Source organism: Electrona antarctica (genome assembly GCF_951216825.1).
Source record: "Electrona antarctica genome assembly, chromosome: 4".
NCBI lineage: Eukaryota > Metazoa > Chordata > Actinopteri > Myctophiformes > Myctophidae > Electrona > Electrona antarctica.
In genome coordinates this window covers 11,360,401-11,375,925 of record NC_136809.1, presented here as the reverse complement: position 1 = coordinate 11,375,925, position 15,525 = coordinate 11,360,401, and the positions used below count along the sequence as shown (strand labels likewise).

The window sequence follows — 15,525 nt, the reverse complement described above, 5'->3', positions numbered from 1 at the left end:
GAGAGGAGCCTCAGTTCTGGAACCAGCTGATGAAGTAGGTGCAGATGCCATGGAAGCTCTTCCAGCAGTACTCGTTGGCCATGCGGGCGGACTTGGCGTCAGAGTGTTCTGTGGGACGTGGGGTGGTCTTGCCCGGCTTAGGGGTGGGCTTCCTGGCCTGGCTGCCCTTGCCGGCCTGGGGCTTCACAGGCTGGGGCTTGGCCTTGGGGGTGCTGGCGGGCTTGGGCTGCGCTGGCACGGCGGGTTTGCGCTGCTCCTGGGCAGGCTTGGAGGCGGGCTTGGGGGTGGTGGCGGCGGTGGTCTTGGCGGTGGAGGCAGAGGCGACGGTCTTGGCGGTGGAGGCAGAGGCGACGGTCTTGGCGGTGGAGGCAGAGGCGACGGTCTTGGCGGTGGAGGGAGAGGCGGCCTTGGGGGTGGTGGCGGGCTTCGGCCAGGAGGCCAAGAAGGTCATCTGGGCCTCCTCGGGGTACTTCTTGCACATGGCGGGGCGGTATATCTTGGGTCCCTGGCAGGCGTGGTTGAGCTTCCTCATGTCCCACATCATCTGGGTGAAAAAGTGGCGAGGGTTGAGGTTGTAGGCACGGCACAGGTTGGGCTTGCCCTGGAAGTCACAGTAGTAGGACCGCCCGGGGGCCTGGCCCTGCATGGGGCCCTTGCATGACACGCGCAGGCGGGTATAGTCTCCGACGCCGGACACCACCATGGTGCATGTGTCCTTGACCTTGGTGCTGAAGCGGATAGGCTCGTCCCAGATGCTGCGTTGCTGCTGCTGCTGCTGCTGCTGCTGCTGTTGCTGCTGCTGCTGCTGTTGCTGTTGCTGTTGCTGTTGTTGCTGGTTGTTCTGCTGGTTATTCTGCTGTTGCTGTTGTGGCTGTTTGTTGTTGATGGCATTGCTGCTGCTGTTGTTGTTCTGAGCGTGCGAGATGCACACGCTCGCTGCTAGTACCAGCAGCAGTACCCTCACCACGGCTCTCATGGCGGCGGTAAGTGCTCGGACTTGATCGGGGGGTGTTGTCGGCGGGTTTTGGGGCTGAGGAGTGTGGCAGGAGAAGCTTGAGGTGTGCAAGGGTAGTAGTCGTTGGAGAGCGGCTTTATAAGTCCCGGGAGCACACAAAGACGCCATTCAGGTGGGCCGAAGGACGTGTGCCCCTCCCTGCTCCTGTGACGGGCCCCCTCCTTCACACAAACATGCGCACGCACGCGCACGCACACGCACACACGCACGCGCGCGCGCACACACACACACACACACGCTCTGCAGTACCAACACATCAGTCAGACCCCGTTCGCCATACTATAAGCCCAAACTGAGCAGTGACAGGCAAGCAAGACGGAAGAGGAACAAAGTGGGTACTAAGGAATCTGAAACCCAGGGTGGAGTGTGGAGGAAAGTGGGGTGTGTGTGCGTGTGTGCATGTGTGGGGGGAAAGGGGGGGGGGGATGCGTTTTTCCTACCCGATTTCGCACCAGGGAGGGGTGGGAGGGGCTGGGGGCCGTCTGGACGGCAGACGGCTGTGGAACTTGAAGGACAATGGGACGTATAAAACCTTCTGTGAAAACAGAACAGCAGACAGCCTAAGTACAAATATAATTTATGAAAAGGCTACTACAGTGAAGTCTGTTCACGGAAGGCTATGTGGGGATTATCTGACGACTTGTGACGAGGTACCATTTGAGTGGGCAAAACCTTACATACTAAATTATACTAAATTGTTTATAGGGTCAATATAAGTAAAATAATATAGCCTTTCCATGAGTTTCTTTTTATATTTTTCCACCAAAAAGAATACAAACAGCCGGTATTAGTAAGTTATGAATCTTGAACCTAAGCCAACTAAAACAATTGTAAAGGTTTTTTGCTGTAGTAAATGAGGCAGTGTGTTTGAATCTGCATACAGGGCTGAGGGCTCTCGCCCTCCCACCCCTCACTGGTGCGAAATCGGGGAGGAAAAACGGGGCCGCGGGTCAGGGAGGTTGTAGCGAGGAGCAGGAAGAGCAGGGGGAGGGTGGAGTGCAGAGGGATGGGGGTCGGGTGAAGGGTGGCATACATATGAAGCCAATGTTCTGAAAAGGCTTCACGAGACATTATATAATCTCTCACACATAAGAACCTCTTTGACCATTGATGGAGAAGAGGTGGGGGGAGCAGAGGAGAGGAGAGGAGAGCAGAGGAGAGCAGAAGAGAAGAGAAAGTCCAGCCTTTCGTCCCTCTCTTCTCCCATGTTACATGTGATGTTGTGCCAGAAATGAGGAGAATAACACTTAGCGTGCTTATGGTGGCTCAGCCAGTTAGTGCAGACCTGATGCGTTACCTTACCTATTATGCTCATTGTGAGCACAAGGATCCAGGGTTTGAATTTGATTCACATCTTGTCTTGCCTGCTGTCTCTCCTTTCTCTGCCCTTGGTTTCCTGGCTCTCTCTCTGTCTACACCGACTAAACCTAAAGCATAACAATGCCACACAAAAAAATCATAAAAAACTAGAAAAAGTGCCCCTCGGGGCACAGGTCTCCACCAGGGCAGGTCAGGTTGTGGCCTCCTGGTGGCGCTATAATAGGCCAATGTGAAAAGGGTGCCATTTCTTCATACGCCTTTGATGGCAATTGGATGATTTGAGGCATTTTGTTCCAAAAATGTGTTTTGCAAAAATCAACCTGTTGGTGGCGCTATAACAGGCCAATGTGAAACGGGTGGGATATATTCCTCAGCCTAGTAAGAAAATGTGTGAAAGATTTCACGTAAATTGCATGCTGCGTTCATGATTTGAGGCTTTTGTTCAAAACGGGGCAATCTTGCAAACTGTGAAAGCCAATTATAGCCAATTAGGATGGAATATGAAATATCGGACAGATCCGACTTGAGCACATGACCATAGAGATACTGTGTAACGATTTGTGAGAGGCGTAATATAAAAAAAAATGTTTTACAAAAGTCGGCCTCCTGGTGGCGCTATAAAAGGCAGATGCGGAAAATGCAGGTCAAAGGTTTGTCCTTGGCCTCTAGGGAGTGTGCATGCAACGTTTCACGCAGATCGGTGCAGTTTTAGGTACAAAATGTGAAAAGCTGCCTCATGGTGGCGCTATAACAGGCCGTTCTGGAAAATGTGGGGCAGAGGTTCATCGTTGGCATCCAGGGAGTGTGTGTGCAAAGTTTGGCATCGACCAGGTTAACGGTGCCGTAGATTAGCTGGTAACGGACGGACAGAAAGGACGGACACACACACACACACACACACACACACACACACACACACACACACACACACACGGACGGAGTGCAAAACATACTCTCTCCCCATGCCTTCGGCCTGGTGGAGACAATAAAGCGGTTTTATTTAAAAGCTTCATAAATAGAAATGTTAACACAGCCGAATCCAGATAAGCGGTTGAAGATGGATGGATAAATAGCAATGTTATTGTTAACACTTCACAATACAAGAGCTTTATTCCACTGATGATACTGACAAAATACAGACATGATACTGACATGATAGTGTGTGTGTGTGTGTGTGTGTGTGTGTGTGTGTGTGTGTGTGTGTGTGTGTGTGTGTGTGTGTGTGTGTCAGTCAGTTTGTCCTCTGCTCTGCACAAGATATTCCAGCAGTCGTCTTCTGATAGGATCCAACATCACGCCACCTCACACCGCAAACCCCCTCCTCACCCCCACAGCCCCCCAACACACACACACACACACACACACACACACACCCCCCTTCCCCCAGCCGGTCCCCCCTAATGCCTCAAAACAAACCCCCCAACGTCCAGCGTTTTTGGACACACGTATGTGTGTGTACTGTGTAGCATGTGTGTTTGCCCTATAGGTTACATGAATGTTCTGTGCTGCGCTGCCACAGGAGCACTGTGTGTTTTGGCAGCAGGCAGAGCGCGAGGCCTTCTTCTGGTTACTCTCCGTTCCATCTCCTATTCCGACATCCCCAGTTTCCATCAGTGGAACCCAGAGTTTGCCACAGCAGTATCACAGAAAAAAGGGTTGAAAAGTACGTTACCACGAAGCTTTTATCAAGTTCATCCTGGTGAACAGTTGCCAAATTAAGCTCGGCTGTCATGTTGTTGTTTTGTTTATAGTGCAAACGTGTATGTAGTGCTGTTTTTATTATTATTTTTAATGTGGTTAAATATCCCCCTTGGTCAAATTATTGCTCTTATTTCGTGTCTTCTCGCCCCACTAAAGTAAGATACTTTTGGGAGCAGAAATTGGTGTGCGGACTCTTTTTATTCTTGAATTATATTTGGTCCTTCTCTCACACATACTGTCACGGACCGGTGAGACTCAGATGTAGGACCCAACATGCAGAACAGACTAGACTAGACTAGAACAGGACAAATGCACAGGATTTATTCTCCAACACATACAGGAACAGTACTGGTACAGAACACCATAACAACACTTCTTGTTCTAGCAGGGAACAAAAGCAACTGAGGGTTTAAGTAGACAGGGATAACCATACACAGGTGACAATCAACATAGGCATTGGCTGGGAGACTAACAGGACACAGGTGGAGAAAACTAGTAATCACAGGGAGGTGAGACAACACAGGTATAGCAGAGGACAGAGTCATGACACATGCATTAGCCTACTTCAGAGCCATAGGCCTCACACCTTTCGATCTAGCATACAACATTGATGCATGCTAGATGTATACAAAGGGTTTGTTTACATCTTGCCCCAATGCATTTCCAATGCAAGTCACATGGTTTGACACAACATTTGTGTTGTACGGCTTTCGGCTGTGTTTCGACTGCCCCCCACCCCCTCATATAACACAAATGTTGTGTCAAACCATGTGACTCCCATTGGAAATGCATTGTGAGCTTGCATCAGTCAATAAGTCTCATGCATCAGCTATACATCAATCTGTTGCGAAGGTGTGAGTCAGGCCTTAGAGTCACTTCATGGGGCCAGTCTAATATGGCAGCTCTTCTACATAGACTTCTATTGGCGAATAGGGACACCGGAAGTTTACGGGATGCATTGGAGTCTATGGACTTGCGCGAGTACATGAACCACGTGACCCCTCAATGTCGCAACTCTGTCTATACTCTATATGGCCTACTGCAAATGCTATATTATTACATGCGCAAGCAGAGCGCGCAAGTAAGGTGGTTGTGCCGGCTTTTTTATGCGTATGCCCCGTGGTATATATACTGATTTTGAGTGTGTCGTAATGAAGTTATGTATCAATGCCGGGGTATAACTGGCTTTCGATGGTGACGTAATAAAGATATGTTTCAGTGTCGGGTGGATTAAGGGTAATGTCTCTATGTAGACAAAGCAGGAAAGGGCACACACCAGTGTTGGTGAGGTGCTGGCCTAAGGCAGTAAATAAGTAAAGATCACACCCGTGTGAACTGAGTGGTGCAAGGTCTTATATAGCCCGATCAGCTGTGGTCTGACGTAATGTCAGTGACCATAGTAACCATGCTCATTTTCTTGGGTCCCACGTACAGGTACACACATACACACATACACGGACACATACGTAGATACAGACAAAGCCGGTTGTAGGAGTGGTTTGCACCACTCAAAAATGAGAAAAGGCCGCACACACGTAGCCACGATGCTGTATATTTATTGACAAGAATCCAACGTTTCGACCTTTCGGCCTTCTTCAGGGAATGAATGTCTCTATGTATACATGTATGTCATTTGAAACCTATCTTTATTACGTCACCATCGAAAGCCAGTTATATCCCGGCATTGATACATATCTTCATTACGTCACACTCAAAATCATATATACCACGGCATTTGCATAAAAAACTCAGCCGACCACAATATAGTACTTTTCTTCTTTTAAAAAAAAATAATTATATAGTACTTTTCAACGTACAACTATATACATACATACGTTACCTGTTAGCAAACCAATATTGAAACATATCGTAAGTCACCATTGACGGCCAGTTATAACCCGACTTTAGTATTTAATTCCAATGTATTACAGAGAGGCGTACAGAAAACCTATGATAGTCATGGAGAGGTTTTACTGGCCAGGCGCAAAACGCGCTATTGAAGAGTTTTGTAGAAGTCGCCCAGAATGCCAACTCACCGCCCCGCGCCCGGCCCAGCGCAACCCATTGATTCCCTATAACTGAAGTGCCATTTTCACATATAGCGATGGACATAGTGGGGCTGCTGCCCAAGTCAGCAGGAAGGTATATACTGGTGATTGTCGAGTATGCCACCCGGTACCCCGAGGCCATCCGGGGTATAACTGGCTCTCGTTGGTGACGTAATAAAGATAGGTTTCATACATGCATACATAAAGACATTACCTTTAATCTATCTATCTATCTATCTATCTTTACCACAGTAATTGCGCGCTCTGCTTGCGCACTAGTATTCCATTTATGGCCTACTAGTGTGCAACGCGCAAGTAGGCAGTCGACAGAGTGCAGTTCTAGTTATTACTTGCGCAAGCAGAGTGCGCAAGTACTAGTTTCGCCCGACGATGCGTATGCACCGTCCCAGCAAATGACGTAATGACTACTTGTGCCTGATACGGCAGTGGTGCCAGACTACATACATGTATACATATAGGAGCATTACCTCTAATCCTCCCGACACTAAAACATATCGTCATTACGTCACCATCGAAAACCAATTACACTCTGGCATTGGGACCTTTAATCCACATCTTTATTACATCATCATTGAGAGCTAGTCATCATTGAGAGCTAGCATATGACGCAAGTTATACCCTGACGTCATATGCTGGGACGGTGCATACGCATCAAAAGTAACCACAGTATACCACTAATCAACTTACAAATTACATATACATATACATAGAGGCATTTCCTGTAACCCACCCGACATTGATCGAGATATACGTCACCATCGAAGGCATTGGGTCCTTTAATCCACATCTTTATTACGTCATCATTGAGAGCTAGCTATACCAGTTATACCCTGACGTCATATGCTGGGACGGTGCATACGCATCAAAAGTAACCACAGTATACCGCTAATCAACTTACAAATTACATATACATATACATTGATCTATATCAATGTATATGTATATCTCGACATTGATCGAGATATACGTCACCATCGAAGGCATTGGGTCCTTTAATCCACATTACGTCATCATTGAGAGCTAGTCATCATTGAGAGCTAGCTATACCAGTTATACCCTGACGTCATATGCTGGGACGGTGCATACGCATCAAAAGTAACCACAGTATACCGCTAATCAACTTACAAATTACATATACATAGAGGCATTTCCTTTAATCCACCCGACACTGATCGAGATATACGTCACCATCGAAGGCATTGGGTCCTTTAATCCACATCTTTATTACGATATACTTCGTAATACTACTTTTTTACGTGTAAAAAGTAGGTATGTAGCAAATAGCTAAACCTAATAATTCAATATTTCAATCGTTCTTTCAAAGAGAAGCTGAGATTTGACAGTTTGTAGTCGACCGCTACAAACTGTCGACAGTACTTGTCGACAGTACCTGCGCACTCTGCTTGCGCACTAGTAGGCCATTTATGGCCTACTTGTGTGCAACAAGCAAGTAGGCACTCGACAGAGTGCAGTTCTAGTTGTTATTATTATTATTATTATTATTATTATTACGTATAGTAGGTACTGTAGTCCTGTCCTGAAGACCAGAAGCCAATATCTCCATTGTCTTGGCAGATTCACACTATGGTCCTGGGTGCGCACTTGGGACCACTTGGCAGATGTGGTAGTGTGAATGCTGCATACCGTTCCCCGGAGTGGATCACCCAACCATTCCCGCGACTGCATGGAGGTATAGTCTCGGGACTGATTGAAGTGTACTCGGATACGGATCAATGCAATGTGGAAGCATTATGAAGTGTACTCGGATACGGATCAATGCAATGTGGAAGCATTATGAAGTGTACTCAGATACGGATCAATGCAATGTGAAAGCATTATGAAGTGTACTCGGATACGGATCAATGCAATGTGGAAGCATTATGAAGTGTACTCGGATACGGATCAATGCAATGTGGAAGCATTATGAAGTGTACTCGGGTGCGGAAGAATCATGGCCAGCGGGGACCAGGTATTCGTGTTCGGGAACAGTTTGAATCAAACAGACTCAGTGTGAATCTGCCCTAACCTAAAAGCATCAGTGAATGACCTAAAACAGAAGCCATTTCCCAACCTCACCCGGCCCCGACCAACAGAAAGAGGACTTGACAGGCCTGGGCCGTGGCTCAGCGGTCCAGGCACCTTGGCTGGTAATCCAGTCTGGCAGTGTGCCGCGGGTTCGACTCCCGATCCCGACGGCCTTTACTGCATGTCATCCCCCCATCTCTCTCCCCATTTCCTGTCAGCCTACTGTCTGTCCCTCCATAAAAAATATTAAATAAAGGCAAAAGCCTCGACAGCCTCGACAGCACCCTGTTTTTTATTTTTACTGGACTGAGGTCTTTATTCACAGTTTGACGCCCTCGCCACAAACTCCAACTGGACAGCAGTTGGCCTCACATCATGTGATGTCACATTACATCAGAGAGAGGCCTTACGGAGGTTACAGTGTGTTCCACACCATGGGGAGGGGGGAGGTTAGGGTGAGGGAGTGATTGGGGGTGGTGGTGACAAGCACCTAGGCCTCCACTAGCATGGTCTGTCTCTGCTGGGAAATAAAAAGGTCTACGTTAACATACAGTACAAGATTTTTGCCTGTTAGCATGCTGTCACAAAAACCCCTTGTGCGGTAAATGTGCGTCTGCGGCCGTGCACACTTGCACGTGTATGAGGCTGTAAGATTGTGCATGTATAGTATAGTCATGGGTGTGTGTGTGTGTGTGTGTACAGTATGTCAAGAGTATAGCTAATATGTCTTCAAGGAAAACATTACTTGCCGGGGCTTTTCCGATCTCAGCTTGACTAGGGTGATACGGTTTATAGATGTCCCTCTACCGTGGCTACCTACGATATCATTCAGCTTCATGATACAATACAAATTAAAAAATATAGGACCCGCTACTGCATTTTGTACAACCTAGTTGACTGGCCATCCCTTGCTATGTGTAGGATATATATTCGTCGCTCCATTTTTATTTTGTTTTTATTTTATTTTTTCATAAATTTTCATTGCTATTGAACATAGCTAAAAACATATATATTTTTACACATGTGTTTTTGTATTAAAAAGCATTTCTGACAAAACTCCATTGGACCCTCAAACTGTCTGCTAGAGCAGCTAACTCCACCCCCTCTCTCATGCAAGTATCTGACAATATATAAAGTCACAGTACCAACTTTGATGAGGCAGCATTGCTTTGTTTTAAAAAATATAAGCTCATTTTCTGAAGAAAAATATATAATATATTTATTTTTTTCATTTCCAGATAAATGAACATGTTGGAGTAAGCTGGTTTCTGCTCGACAGCAGATTTGTATTGTTTGCCAGCTGGTTGCAACATACGGTCGTTAAAGTAGTTGCATACTGTAGTATGTTACCAGCTGTTAGAAGTCAGGCAACATGAGCTTGTTCTATCAAGGTCATGGAATTATTTGCAGGGAAAAATCTTAAAACTTAATTTCACCTCATTTCCATACCAGATTTTAACCACATGAACCCTAGCATCCCTATTCTGGGCGTGTCATAATGGGCAGAAGGCCAAAATAGGCAAAAAGAATAGGCTGAAATAGGCTCACCCGTTGCGACGTGTTGTGAAGCTCATAGATTGGCTATATTTTCAGCAAAGACATTTGCTGTACAGTGAAAAAAAAGGAGAGGACTAAGTACAGACCCCTGGGAGACCCCGGTCAATGGCGTCTATAGGGTTTAAGTGGTTAAAAGAAGTGTAATGGATATGTTGTGTTCTGGTTTGAAACGCTGAAATACTTAACACTGCTGTACTAACTGCATGCAATATTATCATCTTGTGTTACTGTTGTTATAGAAGTTCATGTAGTCTATTCATTGTGTTATACTGCTTTGGCCCTGTCTTGGCTATATAGGTCTCACATGTAAACGAGGTTTCAATCACAGTGTGACTTCCTAGTCCAATAAATACAAGTTACATAATAGCACTTTTCCTCTTGTAGTAACACAGACCAGGATAGATCAGTCACATTTCTTAGTTAATACACTGTACAGTGATACTTATGTGAACAGTCTCTGTGGTGGGGTTTCTTCATGCTTTTTGACATGCACAATGTTTGGCAAAGAAGCCAAACTGAACTACCAATTTCTTTAGTTAGTGTATGATTAATTTAACTCTGCGGTTTGTGCCGTGGAGGACATAAGTCAGGTTTGAATTCCAACCAGAACACTATAATGTCTAATTTGTCCTAATCTCTCTGATAGACGATGTGCTAATGAATTAGTTCAATCAATCAGCTAAACTTTAAAACCTGCATAGACTGGAACGTGATTGGACTCCCTTCCCCACTGAGCAAAAGACAGCCATTAGACGTGCGTCTAAAAATGTGATTAAAAACGGCTAAAAATGATCCTATCCTTAGATTAGAGGTTGTTTAAACGTCTATATATAGACTGTCTATATATATACGTTTAAATAACCGCTAATCAATGTCTTTTTAGCTGTTTTTAATCGCATTTTTAGACGGCCCTTTAGACAAATATTAGACGTTATTAGACAAAGAAATGCTCAGTGGGTCACCTACCTGGTCAATGCAACTGCATTCTGAGCCAAAATGGCACTAGCTAACTTACAAACTTTAACAGACAGAACAAATAAAGAAAGAAAATAAAAACTACTGTTTATAAAACAATCATAAAAAAGGAAGAAAAAAAAATTATATAAAACTTTCAAAACATTTGAAAGCATAAAAAAATGTACACTTATGTGTCACGGCAAGTGGACTGTTAGCGAGTCACGAGTAGAAATAATAATTTATCTCACTAAAAAGTCAAGCTATCTACATAGAAATAATGCTGTGCTCATTCGACATGATATGACGTTCTAGGTGGAGTACTGTTGTAGATGGAGTGGACTAGACAAGTGATTCTCAACGTGGGATCCAAGGGACCCTCAGGGACGGTTTCCAAAAGGACCCTTTACAGGTCTCTGACTCTTGAGAGTGTACAAATGGAACCAAATTACCCTTTAGGGTCCATTTGTAGTCTACACTCTCAAGAGTTATGGAGGTATACTTGGAATTAAAATATGAGAACCACTGCACTAGTCAACACCTAAGCCTAAGCTATGATTGGCTGATGGCAGATGTTGTGAAAATGGCATGAATGAAGGACGTTGATGGTCCGGGTGTAGGGTGCATAAAGGTGGGTGCCACCCCCGCTCCCGTCCACCTCTCCTGTACAAAGTTCTCTGTTCAGATTGCAGCCTGTACAGTACGTTGTGAATCTATAGTCCTCCTTTTTGTGGCTAGTAGTGCTGGCAGAAACGGAGAGGAGTGGTGGGGAAGTCCGCGAAACCTGGAAGAGGAGCAGCTGTGTCAGCCGGGCAGAGATTAGAGTACTTACCCACTCTACAGTACAGTTACAGTAATAGCAATAGTAATATCAGAAGTAGCAGCAGCATCTGAGACGGTTTTATAGATGTAATGGTGGTAAAAAGCTAGAAGTCTTTGGTGTAGACTGTAGAGGGACCGGACCTACTGTGGTAGTATGGAGCCTTGTATAGCATTTGGGCTTTTCACTTACGTAATAGAAACAGTACTAGTCGCAGTAATTTCAGCAATAGATGTATTAATATTAATGACACAAGTACAAACCGTAATAGTAATAGAAATAGAAGCAGTATTGAGTGGACACAAAGAGCACAGAGAGAGATGACACGTACCACAATGGAAACAGTTCTCAGTTCCAGTTCTCTTGCCCGCTGGGGAGAGGGACAAAATAATGACATAAATAACGTTATTTTTGCATTGAGTGCATTTGAGTCCAAACCATGGACAAAACCTTCATATATCATCAGACATATCGAGGGCTGAACCCTCTTATTCCATACTAAGCACAACAAACAAAATCTAAACAAAACAGAACAAAACAAAAAACGAGTACAAGAGTCATTCAAAGTGGTCAACTCCTACAATGGTCAGTTTAGGAATGCTGCCTTGGTTGTGACGCAGGGGACACAACATAGCAGGTGGTATGACAGGATGAAAGGAAAGAGGGATGAATGGATGAGATGCTGCAGAACAATGAAGATTAAAGGCACACAGAAAAAGGGATGAAGGTCTGATAGAGCAGGGGTTCTCAACCCGTGGGTCGCGACCCCTCGGGGGGTCGCCAAATTATTTTAGGGGGTCCCCAAATTATTTTCCAAAAAAAAAAAAAAAAAAAGATATTTTTTAAATTTTTATTTTCACGATTTTTCAAAAATAGCAGACCTACAAGCTCGTAGCGCGCCACTCGGTGGCGCGCTATGAGCTTGTAGATCTGCTATTTTTCAATAGCTAAATTATAACAATGCTTAAAACACCAAAAGGGGTTCCCGCCCAAAATGGTTTAAGGTTATTGTAGCAGTCAATTTATATTGGGGGTCGGGAGGGGGCGGGGCGGGGGTCCCGAGACATTGCCAAAGCATTTCCGGGGGTCCCCGGCCAAAAACGTTGAGAACCCCTGTGATAGAGTACCATGAGGTCTTCTGATTGATGACACGGTCAGTGGTGATGTTTCAAATGGACGGCTGTTTTAGCGGAATGTGAAGTAGTAGAAAACGTCACTGATTGCCTTGGTGACAACCAGTGAACCGTAACATCCTGGTTTTATGGGTCCCACCTCCAGGCTGCATCGTAGTGGAGAGGCTGATCGGAAAGTTCACGATCGTATTTCAAGTGGATGGCCTTTCCGGTTTATTTGGCCGGTCGGCTGTCAGTTAAATGATGGTAGTTAATAGTTATAGATGAGAAAGAGCAATGAAAAGCGATGATACGGGAAGTAGATGAGGATGAATGATCACGGCGACGCCATGTGAGCTTGTAGATCGGCTATTTTCACTATTCATCGAAGGCCTCAAGTGGTAAAAAGGGAAGGATGTTATCAGCCAACTCCTTCTCCCGAGTTTGTGGCCAGAGTGAAAACCTGATCTCACTCAAGCAGCAGCCATGACTCATGATGATTGAAAAGTTAAAACGAATTAGGTGGTAGAATTGGGTGGTAGCAGAACGCAACCACTCAATACGCACTTGTAGGGCTTTTTCAACCACAAGATACGACACAACGTGCAGTGGATTAGTAGGGTGTCAGTCGACGGATGCTGGTACCTCTCTGAGGGGGACAGCCTTCCTGGGGGGGTGGGGTGGGGGTCAGGGGTCACCAGCCTGGGTAACATGGGGGAGCGGAGGCCCGAGGGAACCGTGTCAAGGTGTTGGAGTAGGGCGAACTACTGCACACATTCACGCACGCGCGCACACGCACACAGACACACACACACACACACACAATACAAGCAATTACAAAAAATACAAGCACAGCAATGTACTGGTGCGCGCACACACACACACACACACACTCACAAGGGATTTTGAGAAACATACACACTCATCTCTATACTCTCATGCAGCAAATATTGCACTGGGCTCTAAATTGTCAAACCTTCACCCAAAGAACACCCAGAATCTATTTAAAGCTCTCTCTCGCGCACACACACACACACACACACACACACACACACACACACACACACACACACACACACACACACACACACACACACACACACACACACACACACACACACACACGGCTACTGTTAGCATGCAGGGGTCAACGGGCGCTGCTCATACCTGACCACGGCAAGGTTGCCATAGGCATCGAGCACTTGGTCACCATGGTTACCTGTATTACCCGTACTGCAACACAAGAGCGTATAGGGTGCGGGTCAGGTTGGGAAAGACGGAACGGGACGGCGAACGGAAAGAAGGCTGAAAGAAGTACAAACGAGGACGGAGAGAGAACAGAACGTTCTGGTTTTGTGACGTGAAGAAAGATAAAAAGGAAATGCTGAAAGAATGGCGGAAGGAAAAAAAAGAGATGTCGTGCTGATGTCGAGATGACGTGCTTGAGACCTGATGGAGTGAAGAGAGGGACGGGCAGACATGACCTCCCGGCGGTGAACGACATGAAGAGAGAGAGAGAGAGAGAGAGAGAGAAAGAGAGGACTGTCAAAGAGCCACGAGCCAGGGAAAAGAGGAACTGATGAATGGAGAGAACGGTGCGGAGAAATGGAGCGAGATGGAGGGAGACAGAAGGTCCAAAACAAATGGAGGAAGGAAGAGAGACAGAAGGGAGTATTGATTACTTTAAGGGAGTATTGATTACTTTAAGGGAGTATTGATTACTTTTCATTCTAACTGCAATAGGAAAGAAAAGAAAGGCCTCACTCAGACCTTTACTGCATTGCTGTATGCTTGTTGGATGAATGTTGTGTAGTGTCATGGCCGCCCCAATGCATTTCCAATGGAGGTCACATGGTTTGACACAACATTTGTGTTGTGTGAGGGGGAAAGCCATAAAACAGACCATGTGACCTCCATTGGAAATGCATTGGGGCGGCCATGACACTCACAACGCTGTAAAGGTCTGAGTGAGGCCAAAGAAAGAAAAAAACTACCCAAGACTGCTGTGGAAAAGGGGATTTTTTTTGCAAGTTTGTAGTCACATTATTGCGGGTTTGTGTGTATGTGTTTGTGCAATTTAGGGTTGGGTATATTTAGATTTCTATCCATTCCGGACCGGTGCTAAACATAAATACTAGTAAAAGGCACAAAATGATGGTATAAATGCAAGACTTGCAATGAACGTTACATTGCACCGAAAACTGAATTCCCCCACTGTAGTATTGGTAGGAATATACAGTATACATATGTATGATGCTCACTGTTGTTAAAGTAACAGTGGACTGAAGGCAGCTGCATGATGAACCCTTAATATTGGTATGACGTCGCTCGCCAAAAACAGGCAGTCTACAAGCTCACAAAGTGTTGCATATCACAATGAGTTTTGAGATTGTAGATCCACATTTTTAATGCCGAGCGACACTGCCGTACGATGTATAAATTGAACATTATGCACGAATTCGAACACGGTGCATCTTTGAAGTACATGCTGTGTACCAGATGCTTCATTAGTACATGCTGTGTACCAGATGAAGTACATGCTGTGTACCAGATGCTTCATTAGTACATGCTGTGTACCAGATGAAGTACATGCTGTGTACCAGATGCTGTGTACCAGATGCTTCATTAGTACATGCTGTGTACCAGATGAAGTACATGCTGTGTACCAGATGCTGTGTACCAGAAGCTTCATTAGTACATGCTGTGTACCAGATGCTGTGTACCAGATGCTTCATTAGTACATGCTGTGTACCAGATGAAGTACATGCTGTGTACCAGATGCTGTGTACCAGATGCTTCATTAGTACATGCTGTGTACCAGATGAAGTACATGCTGTGTACCAGATGAAGTACATGCTGTGTATCAGATGAAGTACATGCTGTGTACCAGATGAAGTACATGTTGTGTACCAGATGAAGTACATGCTGTGTACCAGATGCTTCATTAGATTT

General features: G+C 45.5%; 2 protein-coding genes across 2 annotated transcripts in view; both read right to left on the bottom strand.

The window, feature by feature from the left end:
- On the bottom strand, window positions 1-1,053 carry LOC306921946 (uncharacterized protein). The gene has a single exon (XM_079499289.1). It carries the CDS (start codon window positions 974-976, stop codon window positions 11-13), a length of 966 nt encoding a protein of 321 aa, XP_079355415.1. The 5' UTR covers window positions 977-1,053; the 3' UTR covers window positions 1-10.
- A 12,214-nt stretch (window positions 1,054-13,267) lies between these two features.
- prom1b (prominin 1 b) overlaps window positions 13,268-15,525 on the bottom strand; it is a gene marked incomplete at both ends in the record, with an annotated part of 61,997 nt that continues 59,739 nt past the window's right edge. Inside the window, 2 exons of the mRNA XM_079498254.1 lie at window positions 13,268-13,337; window positions 13,741-13,806. Coding sequence (XP_079354380.1) covers window positions 13,268-13,337; window positions 13,741-13,806 — 136 coding nt within the window. The remainder of the gene's footprint in view (window positions 13,338-13,740; window positions 13,807-15,525) is intronic.

Bases quoted from the DNA above. Each gene is read 5' to 3' on its own strand.
- LOC306921946 (XM_079499289.1), bottom strand. From the start codon at position 976: ATGAGAGCCGTGGTGAGGGTACTGCTGCTGGTACTAGCAGCGAGCGTG.